The sequence below is a fragment of the Parambassis ranga genome, chromosome 17, assembly GCF_900634625.1.
Source record: "Parambassis ranga chromosome 17, fParRan2.1, whole genome shotgun sequence".
Taxonomy (NCBI): domain Eukaryota; kingdom Metazoa; phylum Chordata; class Actinopteri; family Ambassidae; genus Parambassis; species Parambassis ranga.
Genome location: NC_041037.1, coordinates 2,103,158 through 2,126,133, shown reverse-complemented (window position 1 = coordinate 2,126,133; position 22,976 = coordinate 2,103,158). Strand labels below are relative to the sequence as shown.

At 42.2% G+C, this 22,976-nt stretch overlaps 2 protein-coding genes across 2 annotated transcripts; both read left to right on the top strand.

Annotated features, from left to right (window-relative positions):
- Window positions 1–29: 29 nt before the first annotated feature.
- copa (COPI coat complex subunit alpha) lies at window positions 30–11,506 on the top strand. The gene is made up of 30 exons (XM_028427610.1): window positions 30–233; window positions 1,495–1,608; window positions 1,690–1,763; window positions 1,848–1,928; window positions 2,026–2,102; window positions 2,197–2,306; window positions 3,853–3,962; window positions 4,475–4,574; window positions 4,701–4,919; window positions 5,715–5,865; window positions 5,993–6,059; window positions 6,144–6,219; window positions 6,376–6,458; window positions 6,575–6,800; window positions 7,224–7,362; window positions 7,481–7,643; window positions 7,750–7,896; window positions 7,985–8,174; window positions 8,258–8,353; window positions 8,477–8,565; window positions 8,660–8,780; window positions 8,893–8,982; window positions 9,074–9,177; window positions 9,356–9,502; window positions 9,609–9,749; window positions 9,851–10,033; window positions 10,119–10,229; window positions 10,345–10,506; window positions 10,610–10,804; window positions 11,112–11,506. The coding sequence occupies exons 1-30, from the start codon at window positions 194–196 to the stop codon at window positions 11,169–11,171; spliced, it is 3,666 nt and encodes a 1,221-aa protein (XP_028283411.1). The 5' UTR covers window positions 30–193; the 3' UTR covers window positions 11,172–11,506.
- A 490-nt stretch (window positions 11,507–11,996) lies between these two features.
- ncstn (nicastrin) lies at window positions 11,997–22,065 on the top strand. Its single transcript, XM_028428245.1, has 17 exons — window positions 11,997–12,113; window positions 13,275–13,376; window positions 13,755–13,878; window positions 14,243–14,364; window positions 14,618–14,763; window positions 15,803–15,947; window positions 16,056–16,168; window positions 16,367–16,519; window positions 16,601–16,705; window positions 16,836–16,913; window positions 17,093–17,262; window positions 17,362–17,464; window positions 18,233–18,331; window positions 18,452–18,539; window positions 18,825–18,988; window positions 19,087–19,299; window positions 20,957–22,065. Exons 1-17 carry the CDS (start codon window positions 12,011–12,013, stop codon window positions 21,077–21,079), a joined length of 2,151 nt encoding a protein of 716 aa, XP_028284046.1. The 5' UTR covers window positions 11,997–12,010; the 3' UTR covers window positions 21,080–22,065.
- The last annotated feature ends 911 nt before the right edge of the window (window positions 22,066–22,976 follow it).

Sequence of the window (22,976 nt, the reverse complement as noted above, 5' to 3'; positions counted from 1 at the left end):
AAACTTTATTGTTCAAAGCCGGAAGACAGGACGAGCTACGTGTCAGGAAAAAGAACTATCAGCTAAATGGGCGAAGACGATCAGGCCGCCTGAGTCAACCTGTCTGCGTTGTTTGAGTTGTTTTTCTTTTATTATTATTCGTTGGGAGTTGCCTCAGCATTAGAATTAAGAATAGTGCTGTTGACCAGTGACGATGTTAACGAAATTTGAAACGAAGTCGGCCCGTGTGAAAGGTAAGAGTTTATTTGCTGCAGTTGAGCAAATAGGCTAACGCTAGCTAGCTAACGTTATCCTCTCTACAGAAAATCTTTTGAAGGTTTTGTCTGGTAATGAATACAAACATGTTTCAAGAGAGTTATCTCTTAGCAGACACCCCAACATAACAAGTTTCAAGCTCTAAAGTTGCACAGACAGAGCATGTTCATTTTTAGCTATCTAGCTAACGTAACCTTATTATGATGACGTACCCATCAATGAAAACTGGAGTTTAGTTTAAAAACGGCAAAGGTTAAAGGTGAAGCAGCTCAGAACTTTAATTGCTGTACGACGAGCAATAAAGAGCAATAAAGGTGTTTGGTGAACAGTTTCAAAGATGGACACAGCAGGACATTTTGGGGAGATCCGTGGAAGCGAACCTGCCTGAAGTGCAAAGCAATAGGCGTCCTAAAGGAAAATAGTCTCAAGCGTGAAAAAAGTGTTTACTTCTGTATGTAAAATAGGTATTTAACTACCTGTTAAAATCCACCAGAATGCAGGAAATGGCCTCTAGTAAATTAAACATTTTCTGGGGGACCACCCCCAGACCCCCACCTCTCCTACAATAATAGTAATCATTATAATAATAATACTAATTAGATGCCCCACCTCACATTTTTAAACTGGGACTCCAGTTTGAAATGATGCTATAGGTACGTAACAGGTAGTGAACTGGAATGTTTTTAATATAAAATGATGCATTTGGACTTTTGGCTCAGCCTTTATCAGTAAAACACATTCAAACAACTAAGAAGCATATGGATCATTCTTTGCACATTTGCATGATGAAGGCTGAGCCTCCGGTCCAAATACAGCATTTCAATTGAAAACTGAACACCGCTGATTACTGTATACAATTCTACACCGCCAGTGGGTTAATAATCACATGCATAATAATCAGCTTTGTAAATATTTAATTTGAATATGTACTATGAACATATCAAGCTATTGTTGCATTATTACGTGAGTCGGTAAAGAATATTTAGTTTGTTAACATTATAAATGTATCCTGAAGTCAATAGTTTTAGGGACAATTAATGAGCAATATATTTTTTTTCTTTTAAACATGCCAATGTGAGCATTTTAATCTGAAGACCATTAGATGTTTGTATGACTTGAGTCTCATCACATTGACTTGGGACTTGCTTGAGACTTGAGACTTGCTTGTTACTTGCACATGAGTGACTTACTCCCACCTCTGATAATATTAGACTGTTGATCCATTGTGTTATAATCCAGGCCTGAGTTTCCACCCCAAAAGGCCATGGGTTCTTGCAAGTTTGCATAATGGAGTCATCCAGCTGTGGGACTATCGGATGTGCACGCTGATCGACAAATTTGATGAACATGACGGTAATATAATATTAACTTTATTAAAAGACAATATTGTGTCTGTTTACAGACTGTGTTTTTAATGTAAATAAAATGCTGCAGGTCCTGTCAGAGGAATTGATTTCCATAAACAGCAGCCTCTGTTTGTATCTGGAGGTGATGACTACAAAATTAAGGTGAGGCGTTTATTATGTTGTCATAACAAATCATTGTCTCATAATCATTTGATTAGACTGAAGTAATGTTCCTGTTGTGATTAGGTGTGGAACTACAAGCTGAGGCGCTGCCTCTTCACCCTCCTGGGGCACCTTGACTACATTAGAACCACCTTCTTTCACCATGTGAGTTATTCAGCTACTGTGTCTGCAATGATAAGGACTCAGGATTCTCTCATCTATCTTCCAAGATTACGTTAAATAACCTTCATCTCGTCTGTAGGAGTACCCATGGATTCTGAGTGCCTCTGATGACCAAACCATTCGAATCTGGAATTGGCAGTCCAGGACCTGTGTCTGGTAAGAGGTCCACTGTGTGTATGGCATCACTTGCTTTAAACTGCGAACAGCTGTTAATCTTTGAATATGTCCCCTTTTTCTTTCTCATCCATAGCGTGCTGACCGGCCATAATCATTATGTGATGTGCGCCCAGTTTCACCCATCCGAGGACCTGGTGGTGTCAGGCAGTCTTGACCAGACCGTGCGAGTGTGGGATATCTCCGGTGAGGGCCTGGGGGACAGTAGCCCCAGAGTACAGTGGGCTGGGTTTTTGGGGAGGGGTTGGGGGTTCAGAGTGGTACAAGGGATGAGGACAAGGACAGGAATGTCCTGAACCTCTTCTTCATCTCTTTTGTGTAGAGGACAAATCTCTGTGGGCTGTTTGCAGAAACACCTCTCTTCAAATAAACACATTTACAAGGCTGCACTGTAAATAAATGTTCTGTGGAAATGGTGTACAGATCATTTCCACCTAAAATGGCACCATAACAAGTATTTTAAGAGGTGTTTCTGTGGCTCTGCATGCTTTTTAAATCTGTTTGTTGATGTTTTTTTCTTGTCTTTGCACTAACTGAACCATTAATTGGCGTCCATCTAATTCTTCACTTGTGAACATGCTTCTTTTTCTCTCTCTCTCCTGAATTTATGTGCTTTGACGTGGTATTGAGCATGAATGCATCTGTCCATGCCTGTTATATGAACTCCTTGGGTCTTATGACAGAACTGTAGCATGTATAGTTTTGCTACTCCAACTCTTTGAAGGAAGGTTAACTGGAAGGCCATACTGTGTCCCCACTATTTGCAAAGATTTAAAATGCATCCTTAAACTACAGCAATAACGACTAACTGGTTTAAAGTCTTGTCTTTTACACCCTTTATCAGTATTGATGTTGAAATATTGATTTCCTACTCAACGTATGTGCACGGCAGGCTCTACTAGTCAGAACATAGCATGAAATATACAACAGTGTTTATATTTCTTCTTGCCATATTCACCGTAGTGTTTTTTCAGCTTCATTCCTAACTCATAACTATGACGTTTCAGCAGGTGTAACTGTGCATGTGACTCAAACATACTGACAGAAACATGCATGAACCTTGTAAGCAAGTCATCTCATACTCCTGACATCCAGCGCCCCATCAGAGCACGTCTGTACAACACCACCCACCCCACCAACCCACCCCATTAGCCAAGTCCACACACTTCCTGTGTGCTCCTTCTCCCATGCTCTCCCTGGAAACATCCACACCTGCACATGGGTTCAAAGTGCCATTATTACCTTCCCTGTGTGTCATCTCTCTGTGCTGCTGAGCTATCTGTTCACTTACATTGTTTAACTAGGCAGGAATCACGAACACAAGCTCTGTTCTCCCAATGATTTTTTTTTCCTGATCTCATTTGAGTCTGTGAGATGATCTGTAATCTTTCTCTGCTCTTCAACCACGTCACAATGAATTGTTTCCATCTCTATCCCAATGATTCTTTAACCCAATCAAAAGCAATGATTGTTTCCAGACTCAAGTGGGCAAGTAATGAGAGAACAGTGATGTGTTAGTGTGTTTCAACCTTGTGCGTGTGTGATCAGTAGTCCAGCAGCTCTCTCACATTTTGTAATTCTGCCTCTCTTCTTCCATGGCATTACTACTTATTACCATATGTGACTATTTAATTCATTTGTACATTGTTTTCCTTCCTCCCTTGTACTGTGATTGTGCCCTGTGTGACATGACTACTGCTTATGCACATGGCGCTGTAAATGACGGTCCCAGGTCTGAGGAAGAAGAACCTGTCTCCAGGAGCTGTGGAGACAGAGGTGCGAGGCATCTCTGGTGTCGACTTGTTTGGTGCCTCAGATGCTGTTGTTAAGCATGTACTCGAGGTGAGTATCGACTGTAATGTATGCCTGCAATGTGGCAATTACAAGTAGCAGTGAGAAACTGGAACTGTACTTAAATTCTTTATACATTTTTCTGTTACTTCAAGTTCATGTATTATTTGTTGAGTATGGCAACATCCTTTCACGGTATTTCTTTGATGTACTGTAGTAATATGATCACTCATTTGTCTGAGAGAACTTGGACAAATTATGTCAGTGAAGATCCAAAAGAGAAGACTAAACTGATTTTCCAAGTTCTAGTCTTGGTCACAAAAACAGTGGCTTTTGGCCTTATTCAAACAGAAGTGGGCATTGCTCACCACATTATATGATGACTTTCTCTGTGACTTGAATGCTTAGTTATTTAAGGCCAAGAAATAGCCAGCCCAAAGAAGTAACATTAAATTTAAGTAGATAATTAGTTAGTAATTAAGTCTAGTAGTAGACACAATCCTTTGCCTAATTGTTAAAACAGCTGATAATTTGTTTGAATTTGTGTGACTTTGTGTTCCCAGGGTCATGACCGTGGGGTCAACTGGGCAGCCTTCCACCCCAGCATGCCTCTCATTGTGTCTGGAGCTGATGACAGGCAGGTTAAGATCTGGAGAATGAATGGTGAGTGACAAAAACTATAAAAAAGACGTATGTATATTCACACATCTGTGTATTTCTTTTCTCTATTTATGTAAAAGTAGATGTAGATGTTTTGATCATCATCGTATCTGTTCTGCTTTGGTCCAGAGTCCAAAGCCTGGGAGCTTGATACATGCCGCGGTCACTACAACAATGTGTCCTGCGCCGTCTTCCACCCACGCCAGGAGCTCATTCTGTCCAACTCTGAGGACAAGAGCATCCGTGTGTGGGACATGTCCAAGAGGACAGGGGTGCAGACCTTCCGACGTGACCATGATCGCTTCTGGGTGCTGGGAGCTCATCCGAACCTCAACCTGTTTGCGGCCGGTACGTGATGGCACTCGCACTGGTCCACATAGAACATAAGTCTCAAAGCAGCTGCTAACAGCTATGTAAAAGGAAGTAATTAGCTGTACTACTCGGTTGCTATCGGATTGTCCAATAACCGGAAGGTTGGTGGTTCAATCCCAGTCATTGTTGTGTGTTCTTGGGCAAGACACTTCACCCTGCCTGTGGCGCGCCTTGCTTGTCATTGTATGACACTGCTTGGCAGCAGCCTTAAACAATTACCCTCTGGGATTACTAAAGTATCTAAAATAAAAAAATTAAAATAAAAAAAAAAGTAAAGAGAAGTTGCACTAATTTAACAAAAAGTGCATCAGAAGGAAATCTCCTACCCTGCCTTTAAGCAATTTTGGCGTCATTTTTAACATGGGAGTCTATGAGAGAGTCCTTCAACAAGGGTCATCTGCCAAATGTATCTCCTCCTACAAAATTTTAGTCTTAAAACACTCATTAGATTCTGCTCTATCAAACTTGTATTCAGAATTTTCTAATTCCGAATCGTTTCCGCACGCCAGGCTCTCAAAGTTGGAGTGGTTTTTGAGGTCTCCTCTGCTGTTACCATGGTGACAGGCTGACACACAGAGGCATACAAAGCTCTGAATTGCTCTGATTCTCCAGCAATTCAGAGCAATCCTTCACATCAGCGTTCAAATCAATGCTTCAAACAAACTTGCATTTTCTTCAGGAAATGCTTTTTTTTTAGTTAGACTTGTAACTGTCCTGGTGGGGAAATAAAAAACCTCTGCACTGAATGATGGTCTGTTTTGTGCTCTTTAGGTCATGACAGCGGTATGATTGTGTTCAAACTGGAGCGTGAGCGTCCAGCATATGCTGTGCATGGCAACATGCTGTACTACGTCAAGGATCGCTTCCTCCGGCAGCTGGACTTCAACAGCAGCAAGGACACCGCAGTCATGCAGCTACGCAGGTGTGTGTGTGTGTGTAATGTCCAGTAGCTTTTTTGACCAGTTGTTTGTCAGTGTGTATGGTATTATGATGAATCAATGTAAAAGAGCAAAGAGACATTTTCTAATGCTGTTTTTTTTTCATCTTAGTGGGTCTAAGTTCCCGGTGTTCAGCATGTCTTACAACCCCGCTGAGAACGCCGTGCTCCTCTGCACTGTAAGTGTATTTAAATGGCACATGCAATTAGTGTATCTTTGTTGTTTTCTTTGTATTCATTGTAATGCTCTTTACTTCCTGCAGAGAGCGACCAACCTGGAGAACAGCACCTACGATCTGTACTCAATTCCAAAGGAGAGTGACTCTCAGAACCCTGATGGTAATGAAACCTGACAGTTCTGCTTTTCCTCTCATCTTTAAATTATTTTTCTTTTTTGAGTGATCATGTGTAATTAAACATTAGTGTATACCGGTAATTTATTTAAATGATCTCTAATTGGAAAGTTAGGTAACAAGAATGTCTTTTTTTTTTCAGCACCAGAAGGGAAAAGGTCTTCTGGTCTGACAGCAGTCTGGGTGGCAAGAAACAGATTCGCTGTCTTGGATCGGATGCACTCTGTAAGTCCATATGCAGGTTTACAAAGCTAAGAAATATGAATAATCTATATTTTTGGTCCGACAGTTATTTCTATCTTGATGCTCATTGGATGTAAAACTTTCCCCTTTTATTTTAGCTGCTGATTAAAAACCTGAAGAATGAAATTGTGAAGAAAGTCCAGGTGCCGAGCTGCGAGGAAATCTTTTATGCCGGGACCGGCTCACTGCTGCTTCGCGATGCCGATAGCGTCACACTGTTCGACGTGCAGCAGAAACGCTCTCTGGCCACCGTCAAGATCGCCAAGGTCAAGTACGTGGTGTGGAGTTCTGACACCAGCCACGTGGCTCTGCTGGCCAAACATGGTGGGTTGATAAGATTCATATCTGCAGGACACTTATCATGAAGCAACCACATCTTTATCTCCTTTTAGTAAATGTGTTTAAGCTGCCATAATGGGTCTAACACAATTGTAGCTCACTTGAGGCACGAGGCCGATCTGGACCAACTAAAAAGAATTTCGGAAAGATAAAAGACACGATTATCATGAGGCTGATTAATTTTCTGTGGATTATCATAATCCTCTGACAAGTCACACAAACACAGCTGCTATGCAGCAAAGCAGACTTCTGTTTTGACATTCATAATGTGTGTTGTTTCAGCTTGTACTCAAAAGTTTAATAAAAGTGATTAATGTTGGCCGTAGATGCTTTGAAGTTGAATGAATTTATTGGTAAAACCAACTGGGAAAAATTCCAACTCTAAATCTTTTTCTTCTTTTTTTCCAGCTATTGTGATTTGCAACCGTAAGCTGGAGAGTCTGTGCAACATTCATGAGAACATCAGAGTGAAGAGTGGAGCCTGGGATGAGAGTGGAGTCTTCATCTACACCACCTCCAACCACATCAAATACGCCCTCATCTCTGGGTATGTGGTGCCTGCAAAAATACTGTTTATTTAACACAGGTGTCTGATTTGGGTGATACACTGCATGTCAGCTTTGAATCAGTTTTCCTGAATATGTCTGACTTTTATGTTCCCGTAGTGATCACGGCATCATCAGAACTCTGGACCTGCCCATCTATGTGACCCGTGTGAGAGGCAACAGCGTTTACTGCCTGGACAGGGAGTGCCGGCCTCGTGTCCTCACTATTGACCCCACAGAGTACCGCTTCAAACTGGCCCTGGTCAACCGCAAATATGATGAGGTGTGTCCTTAAGCATATGTTTGTCGTGGAAGCTGAGAAGCTGTCTCACAAAACAACATTTAGATTCTGATTGCTTTTTTTTTAATATCATCTCTCTTCCACCCAGGTGCTCCACATGGTGCGTAACGCCAAGCTGGTAGGCCAGTCCATCATTGCCTACCTGCAGAAGAAGGGCTACCCGGAGGTGGCACTGCACTTTGTCAAAGATGAGAAGACACGCTTTAGCCTGGCTCTGGAGTGCGGCAACATTGAGGTGAGTGAACAGGCATTTATAATGTAGTACTCGCGTCTGTTCACCTGGTGCAGAGGACTCTAAACAAAACTCTTCTCTGTACTTCCAGGTGGCACTGGAGGCTGCCAAAGCTCTGGATGAGCGCAGCTGCTGGGAGCGTCTGGGTGAGGCAGCACTGCTGCAGGGTCACCACCAGGTCGTGGAAATGTGCTACCAGAGGACCAAGAACTTTGACAAACTTACCTTCCTGTACCTCATCACTGGCAACCTGGCCAAGCTGCGCAAAATGATGAAGATTGGTGAGTGATGGCGACCGAATCTGTGGTAGTTTTTTTTTGTTTTCTTTCAGTATATCTAATGTGCATGCACTCTTTACATATAGCTGAGATCAGGAAGGACATGAGCGGTCATTACCAGGCAGCTCTCTACCTGGGAGATGTCAGTGAGAGGGTCCGCATCTTGAAGAACTGTGGACAGAGTGAGTTCACTTTTGACTGTTAAAAAAACCTGCATAATCCTGAGTACTTTACATACTTACTGTTTATTTAGCAGCCCAGAAAACAACAAGAAGTAAGCAAGTTTACCTGTTGTGTGTTTTCAGAGTCTCTGGCTTACCTGACTGCAGCCACACACGGGCTGGATGAAGAGGCTGAGGCACTGAAGGAAACCTTTGACCCTGAAAAGGAGACGGTGTGTTTATAAAAAAGGTTTTTTTTTTGTACCTGCAGGCAGTGAAACTGAATTATTTGTGTAATAATGTCAGGGTTGATCTTGTGCCTTGTAGGTGCCAGAGGTTGATCCCAATGCACAGCTGCTGCAGCCGCCTCCACCCATCAACCCCCTGGACACCAACTGGCCTCTGCTCACTGTATCAAAGGGCTTCTTTGAGGGAGCCATTTCAAAGGGTGGGTCAGCAGACTTTACATGTGACTTTGTCTAGATGAATGCGTAGATATTTTGACTTTGATAGTTGTGGCAGTTTGCTTGGACTGAGTGTGACCTGTCCTTCTGTTGTAGGGAAGACGGGTCAGATGGCTGCCGAGCTGGATATGGAAGCTACTGGAGGAGAGGGCTGGGGCGATGATGCTGAACTGCAACTGGATGAAGGTAAACTAATATTTTTTCATTATGCAGATTGCACCTAATTATCAATATCAATTAATATCGGTCTTATCCAATTGTTTTTTTTTTTCTTCAGATGGCTTCATGGATGCCCAGGAAGGATTAGGGGAGGAAGGAGTGGTGAAGGAGGAGGGAGGAGGCTGGGAGGTTGAGGAAGACCTGGACCTCCCACCAGAGCTGGTGAGAGGAGCAACATCATAACCAGTGTCACCATTAATAAAGCAAGGCTAACACATGTGTTTATAAGTCTCATCAAATATTTGAGGCACCAGTCTTCTCAGATCCTGCTCACCTCATCTCTTTTCTACAGTATAGTGATGTCGATTATTCACTTTACCGTCTTTCTTTGTTTCAACAGGATGTGCCGGTTGGTGCAGGGGGAGGAACAGAGGACGGCTTCTTTGTCCCACCCACCAAGGGCATGAGTCCTACCCAGATGTGGTGCAACAACTCACAGCTGCCTGTGGACCACATCCTGGCTGGCTCCTTTGAAACTGCCATGAGAGTATGCTCACAGTCTAATACTATAAGAACCCTCTGTTTATTTTATGTTTTTTTTTTTTTTTACTAGAGCCACTAATTGCATATATTTTTTTTCCTTCCTTCTGCAGCTGCTCCATGACCAGGTAGGAGTCGTGAACTTTGGCCCCTACAAGTCGTTGTTCATGCAGACGCTGTCCAGGGGCCACACCTGTTACCTGGGCCTGCCCTCCCTGCCATGCCTGCGTGGGCATCCTCAGAGGAACTGGAAGGTACTGCTCTTCTGTTCATTCACCAGCTGGTGCCCTGTGGAATATGAATGCATGTTTTCATGCTTTTGTAAAAAAACAAAAAACAATTTTTGTATTTTTAGGACTGCGGGGCGAAGCAGGGGCTGCCTGCTCTGGGTCTGCGCCTCTCTGATCTCATCACCCGCCTGCAGCAGTGCTACCAGCTGACCACAGCTGGGCGGTTTGAGGAAGCTGTGGAGCGCTTTAGAGCCATTCTGCTGTCCATTCCTCTGCTGGTGGTTGATAACAAGCAGGAGATTGCAGAGGTGAGGCTTGCATTCAGTTCGTTTAATCATTAAGTTGCCATCAAGCATCCCTATGCTTAAATTTTGATTCGTAATCATTTTCCAGGCTCAGCAGCTGATCACGATTTGCAGAGAGTACATAGTTGGTCTGACCATGGAAACTGAGAGGAAGAAGTTGCCTAAAGACACACTGGAACAGCAGAAGAGGCTGTGTGAGGTAAAGCCATCATGTGACCTCGACCATTGTCAGAACTGACCAGATGTTGCCTAAATGTGTCCACAAAATGATAATTATTCATCAGTTTTCTTAAATGTTGTGTTGTTGTTTGCAGATGGCTGCGTACTTCACCCACTGTAATCTCCAGCCAGTCCACATGGTACTGGTGTTGCGCACAGCTCTGAACCTCTTCTTCAAGCTGCGTAATTTCAAAACTGCTGCAGCCTTCGCACGACGCCTCCTCGAGCTCGGGCCAAAGCCAGAAGTCGCGCAGCAGGTTAGTTGTGTTTTTTGTCATTGCTGCATTTTCGTGACGTTACCCTGCAATGTATAAGTTCTTTAACTCATACCACACCATTAAATACGTTGTTGCTATGTAGACTCGCAAGATCTTGGCAGCCTGTGAGAAGAGCCTGACAGATGCCCACCAGCTGAACTACGACCCCCACAATCCATTTGACCTGTGCGCTGCCTCATTTGTTCCCCTCTACCGTGGGCGCCCTGTTGAAAAGTGCCCTCTGTCTGGAGCCTGCTATTGCCCCACTTACAAAGGCCAGATCTGCAGGGTCACACAGGTAGGCCGAGGCAACAACACACACACACACACACATTGAGACAATCTAATTCATTAATAATCTATAAGTGACAACATACACTTGGTTACACAATATTATCACTTCTGGTTTTGTCCAGCTAGATATCTAATATATTTAGATATACACATCTGACATTGTAGCCTAGTATACCACCACCTGTTCTGTGTCAACAATAAGAAACGGTGTCAATGTCACAAAGATAAAAGCAATATGTAAGAAAATTGATTAGTTATTATCTCATTTGTTTATTATTATTATTAACTTTTAATTTCACCTTGTGTTCCAGGTGACAGAGATTGGTAAGGATGTGATCGGTCTGCGTGTGAGTGCACTTCAGTTCCGCTAAAAAGACGAGAAGATTTATCTGCGAAACGCATCTTTCTCTGTAGAAATAAGAGTTATTGACACGAGATATGAAAGCAGAGGTGTGTTTGTGTAACCCGTGGATCTCTGTGTTACATTTACATTTGTTAAATCTTTCTGCTATCTTAACCCATTCACCACCTGTCCCGTGAAAAGCCTTTTCTTGTGAGCGACACAGTGCTCTGTGTCGTAGCAGAGCTTTAAAAAACTTTACTATTCTCTTGTTTCTGACTTGTATGACATGAGTAATTCAGAGCAGCACTGCTCTATGTATCTGGAGAAAAATCTAAATAAAAAAGGCCTGATTATGAACAGAAACTAAGTGTGTTTCAGTGGTGTTTTTGATGTGGAAAAGAGACAAATGTGGTAAATATGTAATGTAATGCATGGGTTATTTGAAGAGCACCACAAGGCAGACTCACAAAGGACGTAAGGTGACACTTGACTCATTCTGTGGTCGAGACTACATTGAAAAAAGGAAGTGGAATGTGTGGTAAGTTAGTTTATTCAGATTCAGAAAACTATTTGTCCCCAAGGGGCAATTTTAGGCACAAGTGGGCAGCTTAACGTGGAACATATAATACAAAATACAAAGTATGTACAAGTTACCATGCCATAAATATTATGGCTATCCTAAATGTCCATGGACAATGTAAACAGATTTATTACAACTGCTATCATGAGTTTTGTCTGACCGAAAGAATTAAAAACAGAATACTTCTACAACTGCAAGAATATTTAAATACCCAGAGGTGCCATTTTGACCGGGTCCGTCTTCTTTCTGGAGGGCGGAACTAAAGAGCGGAACCCGGATGTTTCCCCATGTCAACACTTCCTGTTGTGTTTTTTGCTTTTCAAACCAGGAAGATGGATTTGCGCTCGAACAAATGGATTATTAATTTCATTGTGTGTTTATTTTTCATGGGTAAGTTGTATTCTTACACTGCTGAATACATGACTACACATATTTCCTTGCGAGCGAAGTGTGTTTTGCTCTCAGGTTGTTATCCGGATGGAGTTCTTTGTGCTCGGAGCTAGCTGAATGCTAGGCTAGTTAGCGATAGCAAAAAGCTGCCCTGTTAAGTCTGTTACCCTCAATGCCGGTTCTTTACACAAGTTTTACAATGGAGTTCAAGATCGCGGCGATTCTCGGCTGAATTCCATCAGCTCGGAGTTGAGAAACAAGCCGATATTTCTTTTCTTTAATCATTTCTGTGGACTTTCTCTGAGTCAGTCTCACATTTAGGTCTGCCCTCCCTCGCAGGAGCAAACTCTGTATCAGCGTGACTGCTCGTGATTTCCCCGCTGCGGCCGCCTGGAGCTCAAAGGGATTAAATGCTAGAACGTCACACCAAATTACATACATTTCCTCGCAGTGTAACGTTAATTAGTTTGTTACCTGACATACCTGTGGTGCAAAACATACGCAAAATGATGGCGATATATATGAGGTTGTCCTTGTAAATTCGGCGAACAAATGATCCAGCTAAATATGATTTAGTATGAAGAAAATCCATTATCTGCTTCTGTGTGTTGGCCTTGGGAACAGCACAGTAAATTAAAGTGAACTAAGACAGACATCTACAGGTGTATTGAAGACTTTAACTTTCTTAGAATAGTGCCTCTTAGTTACACACCCTTTGTTGAGTCATAATTATTTATAACAGTTTAGGACAGAAAAGACTTATTAGGTGTGATCTGGTGTCTGTGACAACATGACACAGTTTCTACAAGTACTAAAAACACCCGTGCATGTAGGCTGCACTTCCTGCTGTATACCAGGACTTTATGTGGGCCATGTTATCGGTTCAAGGTCTCTTTTTGCTGATGACTGTTCTCAAGCATCTGGCTGCATGTTGTGGGTGATGTCATCCTGCATGTTGAGTGAATCTGTGATGGATCGGATGCTTATCTTCTTTGCACACTGCTGAATATTAGTTTAAATCCAAGGCATCAATTAGCATGTTATGTAGGATGATTTTTTTTTTTACTTATGAGTTAAAGAGGCCACTTTTCATTTGAGGGTTTGTGGGGATGACATCTGTAAAATAAGCTCTAACTTCACTTTGTTTTTTTTTTCTTGCAGGTGCCAGCTGTAGTTCAGTGGAAAAGAAGATTTATGTGCATCTCAATTACACAATCCCATGTGTGCGACTGCTAAATGCAACACATCAAATAGGCTGCCAGTGTGAGTAAAGTAACATGTTTGAAGTGTCCAAGATGAATAACAATGCCTCTGTGTATCCTTGGACTCTTTAGTCGTGGTTGGATGCTTCAGGCTGTTGATGTTTGAAATGCACTTGCAATAGCTTTGGGGGTTAGGAAAGGAATCTCCAAAGATGAAAGAGCACAGTGAAACAAGCCTTTCTGTAACAAATATCTGATTACCAAGCTGTTAGGATTACTTCATGCTGATGTCATTGAACTACAAAAGCCCCAGCAGCAGCAGCAGCAGCAGGTTTATCTGCGCTGCAGCAGAATTTCATCCTTCCCCACAAAAAAAAGAGAAAAAGGCCTGGTGGACACGCTGTTTCACACATGTTTAATTTCTTCTTTTTGGTTTCAGCCTCGTTGTCAGGTGATGTGGGTGTGCTTCATGTGCTTGAGTCAGAGGAGAACCTGGACTGGGTCCTGCGCTCCGGTCCCAATCCTCCTTATATGGTTATCCTGGAGTCCTGGCTCTTTAATAGGTACAATCAACATGTCTCTGTCTGTGAAGTGGAAATACTCACAGCAGTTTTTATTTAGTGTAAATCCCTCGTTGAGTCTCATACAAATGCTCACACAATAAATCTGCTTTTATTTTTTGACATTTATTACTTTAAAAAGTATATATAGTAACTTATTGTAGCTCGATTTCTTTAAGGTTGAGATTTTTGAGAATTTGACGCCAGCCTACCAGTTGTCAGTTACAAGACTGTGTTGTACAAGTCTTTACTCTCTAGCCCTCAGGAAAGAAACTTGAACTACTTTTCCAAAGAGTCTGACCCCTGTCTGACCTGTATGTTTTCCTGTATCATCTCCTGTGCCCCGTGCCGACTGTCTGCCCGTCAGGCCTGTCATGATAAAACTGAAGGAAAGCTCCAGGAGGGTGGCTGGCGTTGTTGTTGTGGCGCCAAGTACAAATCCAGCTGAAGGCTTCTCTCCACACACCAAATGCCCCAACGAGAACACAGGTGGGTGGGTTTGCATGACAAGACCTGCACCTCTGGTCTTTATGAGTTAAAGAAATAAATTGTAGTTTGATGAGGGCGTGACCACAAGCTGCAGTCGTGTCATGTTTTATGTTTGTATCTCTGAGTGGAGATGTTTTCATATATTTTCTGTACAGTTGATTTTGTGATGCCAGTTGATTTGCATATAATCTCTTCTATGCTTGATGAAATCTGTCGTGTTACTGCTGCTGATTTTCTTCTGCATTTCTCCCAGGTGTGTATTCAGAGAGCTATGATCCAGTCCTGGCTCACTGTAATGAGACGGTGTGGAACCCTCTGGGAAACGGCCTGTCCTACGAGGAGTTTGACTTCCCCATCTTTTCCCTGAAGGACGACAACGACACCCAGATCATACGACAGGTAAATCCCACCGTTTTTGTCCTAATCTCATTCAATATTCATGGTTTTAGTGCTTTTTTTGTGTATTCACCATGCAGTTGTAGTTTTTAGAACTTTATTTTTAGTTGCTGCAGTGTTGGTAGGTTTTACCAGCACAGGAGGAGTGGTTTTGTGGGGTGGTTTTAACGGCCCTAAAAACTGCAGGGTGCTGATTGGTTAATCTCACAGCAGCTCCCTTCTGTTTAAACTTGAGGTAAACAAAAGACAATGAGCTGCATTAAAAAAAAAACAGAACTGAAACCCAAAGGCTGCTGATAAGAATCACGCCACCTTGCGTCTGTCATAAGCTTCTTTCTTCTTGTCCCTGGGTTGAAGAGTGAAAATCCTTTACAAATAGTGCAGTCACAATAAAACTGGTCTCACTGGTGGTGAGATTAGGAATGATGCTAATGACACTGTGCCTTCTACACATAAGATGATCTTCACGTAGGGCATGTTTTGGCACGTTATGATGAAACGATGTGACAGAACCTACAAATTATTAGCCGCTTCTCCTCCCCTGTATGAAACAAAAACAGACAGATCATATTACACTGGTGTTAAATTCAAAGTGTGTGACTGTGGTTCAGTGCAAACTTTCAGTTATGTTTAGTCTCAGCTTTTAGTTTCACTGATGGTGGTAGATTACAGATTTGAAGTTCCCAGTCGATGATTTTGCCCTGTGAAGCACTCTTGAAACATTTTAATGTCTGGCGGCTGTGTTTATGTCACAGTTTATTGCTATGACATTAAAACATTTGTGGTTGAGCTCTTCCTTTGATAAGGGTTAGGATAGAGGAGGGAAACTGTTCTGTTTCAGCTTCTGTGGTACAAAGTGATAAAAGACGCAGCAGCTCTCAAGCCTGACTACGTGCCCCTGAGCAAGAGCGTCAGACCCAACCGTGTGTGTGTGTGTTCTGACATGTTCTAAGGATTTAAACTATTTAAGGTGCTATAAAATAATTGTGGTTTCTGTGTCTGGCGAATATATTTTGACTTGAACACTTTGCTCTGTTCTCAGTGCTACATGGAACATAACCGTGCTGCGAATGGCAGCAGCCCTCGGTACCCGCTGTGTGCCATGCAGCTGTACTCCCACATGTCCGCCGTCACTGACACGGCCACTTGCATGAGGAGGAATGATATAAACTTTAGCATCAGTCCAGGTATTTAGCAAAAATGACCAGCCAGTCTGTTTCAATTATGTGGCATTTCTGTGGCCTTTTTAAAGTAAAACGTTTCTCAGCAAATGTTTGTGCTGTGTCCCTCCTCAGAGATGGTATGTGACCCTCTGGGTGACTACAATGTTTGGGCCTCCACCAGGCCTCTGAACACCACCACCAAGGGCCACAAGATGTGGGAGAAGGTGGTCATAGCAGCAGCCAGGGTGAGTTTCTGACCGTCAATCCTCAGTCGGTAAAATGTGCTTGGTCCCATCATGCAACAAATAGCATCCTGTTGTTATACTGTTCATTGTCACATTGTGGTCTATGGAATGATTAAAAAAAAGTCGTGAATGGACCTGCTTACCTACATTGTGACGTCTGCTTAAGGCTTCTCCTCTGCTCCCCTGTCGTCTCTGCAGCTTGACAGCAGGTCTTTTTTCTTTGACATCGCTCCGGGCGCAGAGAGTGCAGCTTCAGGATTTATCACCCTGCTGGGAGCTGCACATGCTCTGCGTAACGCCACCCAGGAGGCCCCGCCGAACCGCACCATCTTATACACCTTCTTCCAAGGGGTCAGTTCTGTCTCCAATGTTTTCTTTCTACCGTCCCGTCACTCTTACTAATGCTGCTGTGCGTCTTTATTTCACCTTTAGGAAACGTTTGACTACATCGGCAGTTCGAGGTTGGTGTACGACATGGAGAATAATGAGTTTGTAGTGGATCTGGACAACGTTGACTCAGTGCTGGAAGTTGGACAGGTATGTATGCTGCTAAATTATCTTCTCACACATGCCTCCAGATTTTAAGGGAGTTTATTTTAGATATACTTAGCAAAGTTATGTAATGTGTTTAATATGTGAGCATGATTGTTGAATTTTCCTGTTCTAGGTTGGACGCCTTAACAACTCCAGGATCTGGCTTCACTCTGATCCTGTGTCTCGGAGGAACAGCAGTATCGATGATGAGGTTTGTGTGTCTGAAGTGAACGTTTATAACCAATATGGAAAGACATTCTTTCTAACATAGACAATATGTTAACTGTTGTCATGAAAGTTGATCCCACATAGACAGTGAAAAAGTTGTCAGTGTGCGCATTATCATTTATTTATTTATTTATTATTTGGGGTTTTTTACATTTTTTTTAGGTAAACAAGCTCGTAAACAACCTGAGATCAGCCTCTGCTGGTTCAGGTTTTTCAGTAGAGGAGCCCGGTGTCTCTCAGCCGCTCCCTCCATCGTCCTTCCAGCGCTTCCTGCGAGCTCGGCAGATCCCTGGTGTGGTTATCGAGGATCACCAGTCTGCATTCGCCAACAGGTGATTTTTTTTTTTTCTTAAACAAGATCCACACACTGTTACATCTGATGAATAATCAAAAGAATGTTTGTGGATTTGTTCTTTGTTTCATGTGTGCAGGTACTATGAGAGCATGTTTGATAACGCAGAATATCTGAACGTATCCTACCCACCGAACCTGACGCCAGAGGAGCAGCTGGAGTTTGTCACAGACACTGCTAAGGTAATTTAAAATTGTGTGTTTTTTTTGAAGACGAGCTGCGGTCTGTGACTTCGGCCACCATGCACGTACCTCTCTGGTGCACGCAGAGCAGGAAGAGAGTGACAACCAGCCAATACTCCGCGCAGGGTCCACCCGGAGGATTGGCTGATGTTTTTAGTGTTTTATAGCTTCCACAGATGATTCATATTCTTCATTTTAATGCGACACTGCCGAACTAATTGGTTGCTATCGGATTGTAAACATGTTGATGAAGATTCTCAGTCATCATACGTAGAGAAGATTGAAGCAAGGCGTCTGGACTTGTAGAGTTTTCTTGAAGACGTTTTGCTGCTCGTCCAAGCAGCTTCATGAGTTCTAACTGTTTGGTGGGGAAACATGGTTTATATGTGGTGGAGGACCTCAGTGGGTGGGTCTGGGTAAAACTTAAAAAACAATAGCACTAAATGTTTCCATACTTACCTGTGATGGTCTGGCTGCCTGGGCCAGGTGTGTCTAATGACTGGCTAACGACTATGAAACTGCCGGAGGGGGAAGTTACACTAATTTAACAGAAAGTGCATCAGAATGAAATCTCCTACTCTACCTTTAATAAACCTGAATGAAGACTTACTGCAGTGTAATTATTATATGAGCAGAATTGTTCTCTTTCAAAGGCGGTTTTTATTTCTGCAGGATCATTGTCAACATTTCATCTCTGTCACGAACATGTTGTTTAGCTGCAGCACTACAAAGGTTTTCTGCTTTTTTTTGTCTTCATACAACTTCTAGGCTTTGACTGAAGTTGCGACCATAGTGGCTCGAGCTCTGTACATACAGGCGGGAGGAGCAGACACCCAGCTGAGGAACATCAACGCAGACCCTCAGATAGTAAGACTCACCTCCTGTATACAATTCTCACTATTTGCACTTTTTGATTTTCATTTTTTTTGCATCATCTGTGCATCTGCAGAGCTGGGCAGAAGTGATTTTGTCTTACTCCTTTTCCAGGTGAGCCAAATGCTGTACGGCTTTCTTGTCCGGTCAAATAACTCCTGGTTCCAGCAGCTGGTGCCTGCAGACCTTGCAAGCCATCTGAGTAAGTCACTCTGTTTTGTGCTTGACTCATAGGAGAGCAGTGTTAAATGAATGCTATTGCTTCTCTGATGACAGTTGACCGTCTTATTACTGCTGCCTGTTGTAATGAAGGATTTAAATGAGCTCTGACTTAAGCTCCTCCTGCAGCAGTCCTGTCTTAAATAGACTTTGTAGCAGGAAGCGACATTGCTCTGCTCTGGTGGATCCTCAGCCAGCAGGGGGTGGTCGGGGTGGGCGAGTGGGTGTATTTCCAGCCACAATAACTCTTCTGTTTTCTTTCTCTCAGCTGACAGACCCACAAACTTCTATGTTGGTGTGACTCAGCAGCCCAGTGAACCGACCTCTCTGGTCCAGTACCTGCTGGCTAACCTGACTGGCAGCACTATGAACATCACTCAGGATGACTGCCAGAACCAGAGAGAGAACGAGAGCGACAAGGACAGCAAACATGTAAGACATAGTCAGAACATAGAAATGAACCCTCTCCATCCAGTACCTGCTTTTTGCCTGTAATGCAGTTTATTAACCTTCTCGCCTATGTGCCTCAGCTGTACAACTACAGGTGGGTCCAAGGAGCAGCACCTCCCAACAGCACGAATCGGCAGGGTTACTGCGTCCGCTCCACAGTTCATCTCTCCAAAGCGCTGTCCCCGGCCTTCGACCTGAGGGAGTACACCTCCAAAGATTATTCAACATGGACAGAATCCAGGTGGAAAACTATCAAAGGCCGCGTATTCCTGGTGGCCAGTCACGAACTGGAGGTGAGGACGATCACACGGATGTCAATGCTGAGCTCCACTGATGTCCTGATTGATTTCTGATCATCCACATACTGATTTTTTTAGGCAATTTTATGATTTATAGATGCAAGATAAAACTTAAAATCTTTTATAAAGAAACCAGATTTACATGATCCGAATACTGTTTGACCTCTGACTCAAATTTACGTTTGTGATTTCAGCACTTTTAGCTGCCAAACTGGCCTAATCTTACAAGTGGTTTCCATAACAACAGCAATAAAGGGGCTGTACCAACAAAAATAAAGCTGGTTAAATCTTGACAATGATGGATAACCTGTTTACAACAAGCTTCATGTCTGGGCATGTCCATCACGCCATGCTGAAGTCGACTGAAACCTCTCCCATCTCCATTTTAAGCCAATGCGTGCAGAATTTTTATGAGCTTATAGGATTTTGCAGCTTAGGCTGCTGCCTTTGGTTTCACACTGTTTATCTTATTGCTCCCATGATGTTAAAATTCTTCACACAGAGACCTTAAAGCTGCAGCGTTTCTGTACTAAAATAATGTATCATGAAGCAACAGAGTTTTTTACTGTCTCAGTTGCAGCTTTACAGCTTTGGTTTATGTCTGTCATGGCAGTTTGTAGCTCTAAAAGCCCACTGCACGCCACCAGCTGCACCAAACAAAGGCTATCCGAAGGTCGTAAAAAGCATTACATTATTTTTTTTACCTGAAAACCCCCAGTAGCTAATATATTCTTTCATTCTGCACACATTAATGTAACAATTTGCTCTTCAGCAAACATCCAGCAGTACATGTAAAACATTATTATTACTATATAATATATATAAAAATGTTCTATGTCTAATTAAGTCTTAAGTTATTTAAACAATTTGATGCAGTGAAATTATAAAATATTTATGACATTATGACAAAATATTGTGTATTTTGTTTTCTTCCAAAAAATCATCCATTTTATGACATAAATAGAATAAATATATAAAAAAACTTTATATCTATAGTTAGGTCTGACATTGTAGAAAAGAAATTAAAAAAAATGTAAAAAAAATAAAATAAATTTATATATGACATTGCCATAGCACCTTTAAAAGAGGTACACGTTTGGGCCCTAGTAGTACGAACGTAGCCAAAATTGAAGGGTGCCCTGAGGGTTAATGTAACAAGTCTGATTTTGGAGACACCAATTATTGCTCTTCGGCAAACATTCAGCAGTATTTTTAATTCATCCATTTATTTTTTGCCAGCGTGTGGTCACATAAGATGGCATTTTCTTGAAACGTGAAGACAGAATTTGCAATTTGGATCATTCACATAGTGACTGAATTTTGGGGGAAGATTTTTCCTTGGGTTTTAAAAGGGCCTTTGTGCCGCCTTTAGTGCTCAGGGCAGAATTACTACAGGACAGGAAAGGGACATCAGAGAAGACGGTATGTGTGGACAACCATCAAATCGAGGAGAAAGGAGGAGGAATTATGGTGATTGGGTTTTTCCCAACAATGAATGCTTTTTAATGTTTTTCCTGGTAGTTTTGATGGGGTTAATTGTGCCGTATTAGCTTCAGTTAAACTTTAACTCTGCTGTTTTAACATCTTATAAAAGAAATGATTTTGTTTTGTTAATATTCCAATGTTTAAGTAATCTCTTCTCTTCTGCCAGATGCTGACGCTCGGCGTGGGTGTCGGCGTGCTGCTGACGTCCCTCCTTCTCACTTACATCATCAGCTCAAAGGCCGACATCCTCTTCAGCTCGGGGAGGGAACCCACCAACGCCACCTACTGATCCACACAGAAGCATCTCAGGCCCACGACCACTACTACTACTACTATTACTACTACTACTACGACGACAACTATAACAGCTACTACTCCTTCTGTCCCAGTTTCCTTTTAAACACACCGTGAGTAGGTACACAGACAGGTTAGATTCAGCAGCAGCAGCGGGCTTTTCTTTTAGACGACGACTCCGTGTTGATGGACTCACTCAGGTGAGACGTGACACGAGGACTGGACTGGACTGGATTGGCCTGGATGGATCTGGACTCATCAGGGTCAGAAGACACTGGTCAGGCACCAGCGGGGCCCTGTCAGTGGAAAAAAAAAAGATGTTTATATTTCTTTTGTTTTCCCTTTTTATTGTCAACAAATGTTTTGTTTACTGTGTCGGGGGGGGGGGGGGGGGGGGGGGGGGCACTAAACATCGAGCATTGAGTGTGTGACTTTGAATATATAAATGTGAATGAGTGTGTGAGCAGATGATTGTGTGTGTGTGTGTGTGTGTGTGAGGATTGCGATGGTATGTGCAATACTGTAGCTGTCTTCTCTGTCGGTGTAGTTAACTTATCGATCAGTTCTAATGATAAGAAACCACTTTCTGAGTCAGTGAACAAGTAGAAACTTAAGATTTTTTTGCAACATCTGGGAATGTGCAGTGAAGTATTTTGATAATTTCTTGATGCTGGGATGTTATCAGATTATTGTCCCAGTACACACACATAAACCACTGCGATTTCACATATTGTGATATTTGAGTGGAGATAAAAAAAGAGTCTGGCATGGCTGACGAATTTTATTTCTTATCAATCAGCTGCCAAAACCTTTACAACCAGTCAGAATTTTTTCGATGGTACCTTGGCTGTGCACTCCTCTTTTTTTTTTTTTGTTCTTTAATGACACAAGGTTTTAATTCTTTTGTCGGGTGTATGTTTAAATGGCTGGAATCAAAGAGGATGCCTTGATGAAGAAATAAACATTGCTTCTTTTCCAATGTGTTTTCTCTCACTGTGGTTTGAAAAAAATGTGTTTGAAATGACAGACAAAAGAAATCAGCAGTCTATAAACACAAATCACAACAGATTACCGTTTAATTAGCAGCGTTCACGTGAGGGTGACATCATCCTTTTTCTGGAGAATCAGTGTGTGAAAACTGGGACTGCCCCTGGTTTAATAAATGATCAAAGTAAATTATTGATGAAGGCTGTCATGAGTAATATGTGTTGAAAAACAAAGCCATTTCTGTGTCGTTGAGTTGTGTCCACTCGAGCTGAGTGCTCATCGGTGTTCCTTTGGGTGCATGAATAGCTGCTCTCAAACCAGAAACAATGTCTTCAGTCATGACTGTAGCGCTGAGTCTTAACCTTTAAACAACACTTGAGATGAAGCTGTCACCCTGCAGAACTTCATCTCATGCAGTCAGTGGATGAAAAAAAGGGCTAAAGGAGAAGAAGAAACCCAGAAACCAGCTTCTTCTGGGGGTATTTTTAATCTAAGAAGTAAAATAAAAACAGCAAATATATTCCTTTAGTGGAAAAAAGACAAAAGAGGAGCAGTGGTAGAAATGCAGACAATTTTAAAGTGAATAATGCACAAATTAAATTATTGTCAGTTTAAGTGAAATTGTTCTGACTTTAGAGCAGGACTTCAAACAGGTAGGTTTACACATATAAAACAATCAATTACAAACGTTTAATGTATGAATTTGAATGGATGTTTGTTCAATATATACAGTATATTGATTAATGTATAGTTAAATAACAATCACAACAGATTTATTTACGGAGTTAGAGATATAAAAAAAAGCTGATTCATAGACCACATCTTCTAATATTATTGTCCAGTCATACTTACATTGGGTGATCAATATTATTTATATGCAAATATTATATATTCATACTCATTCA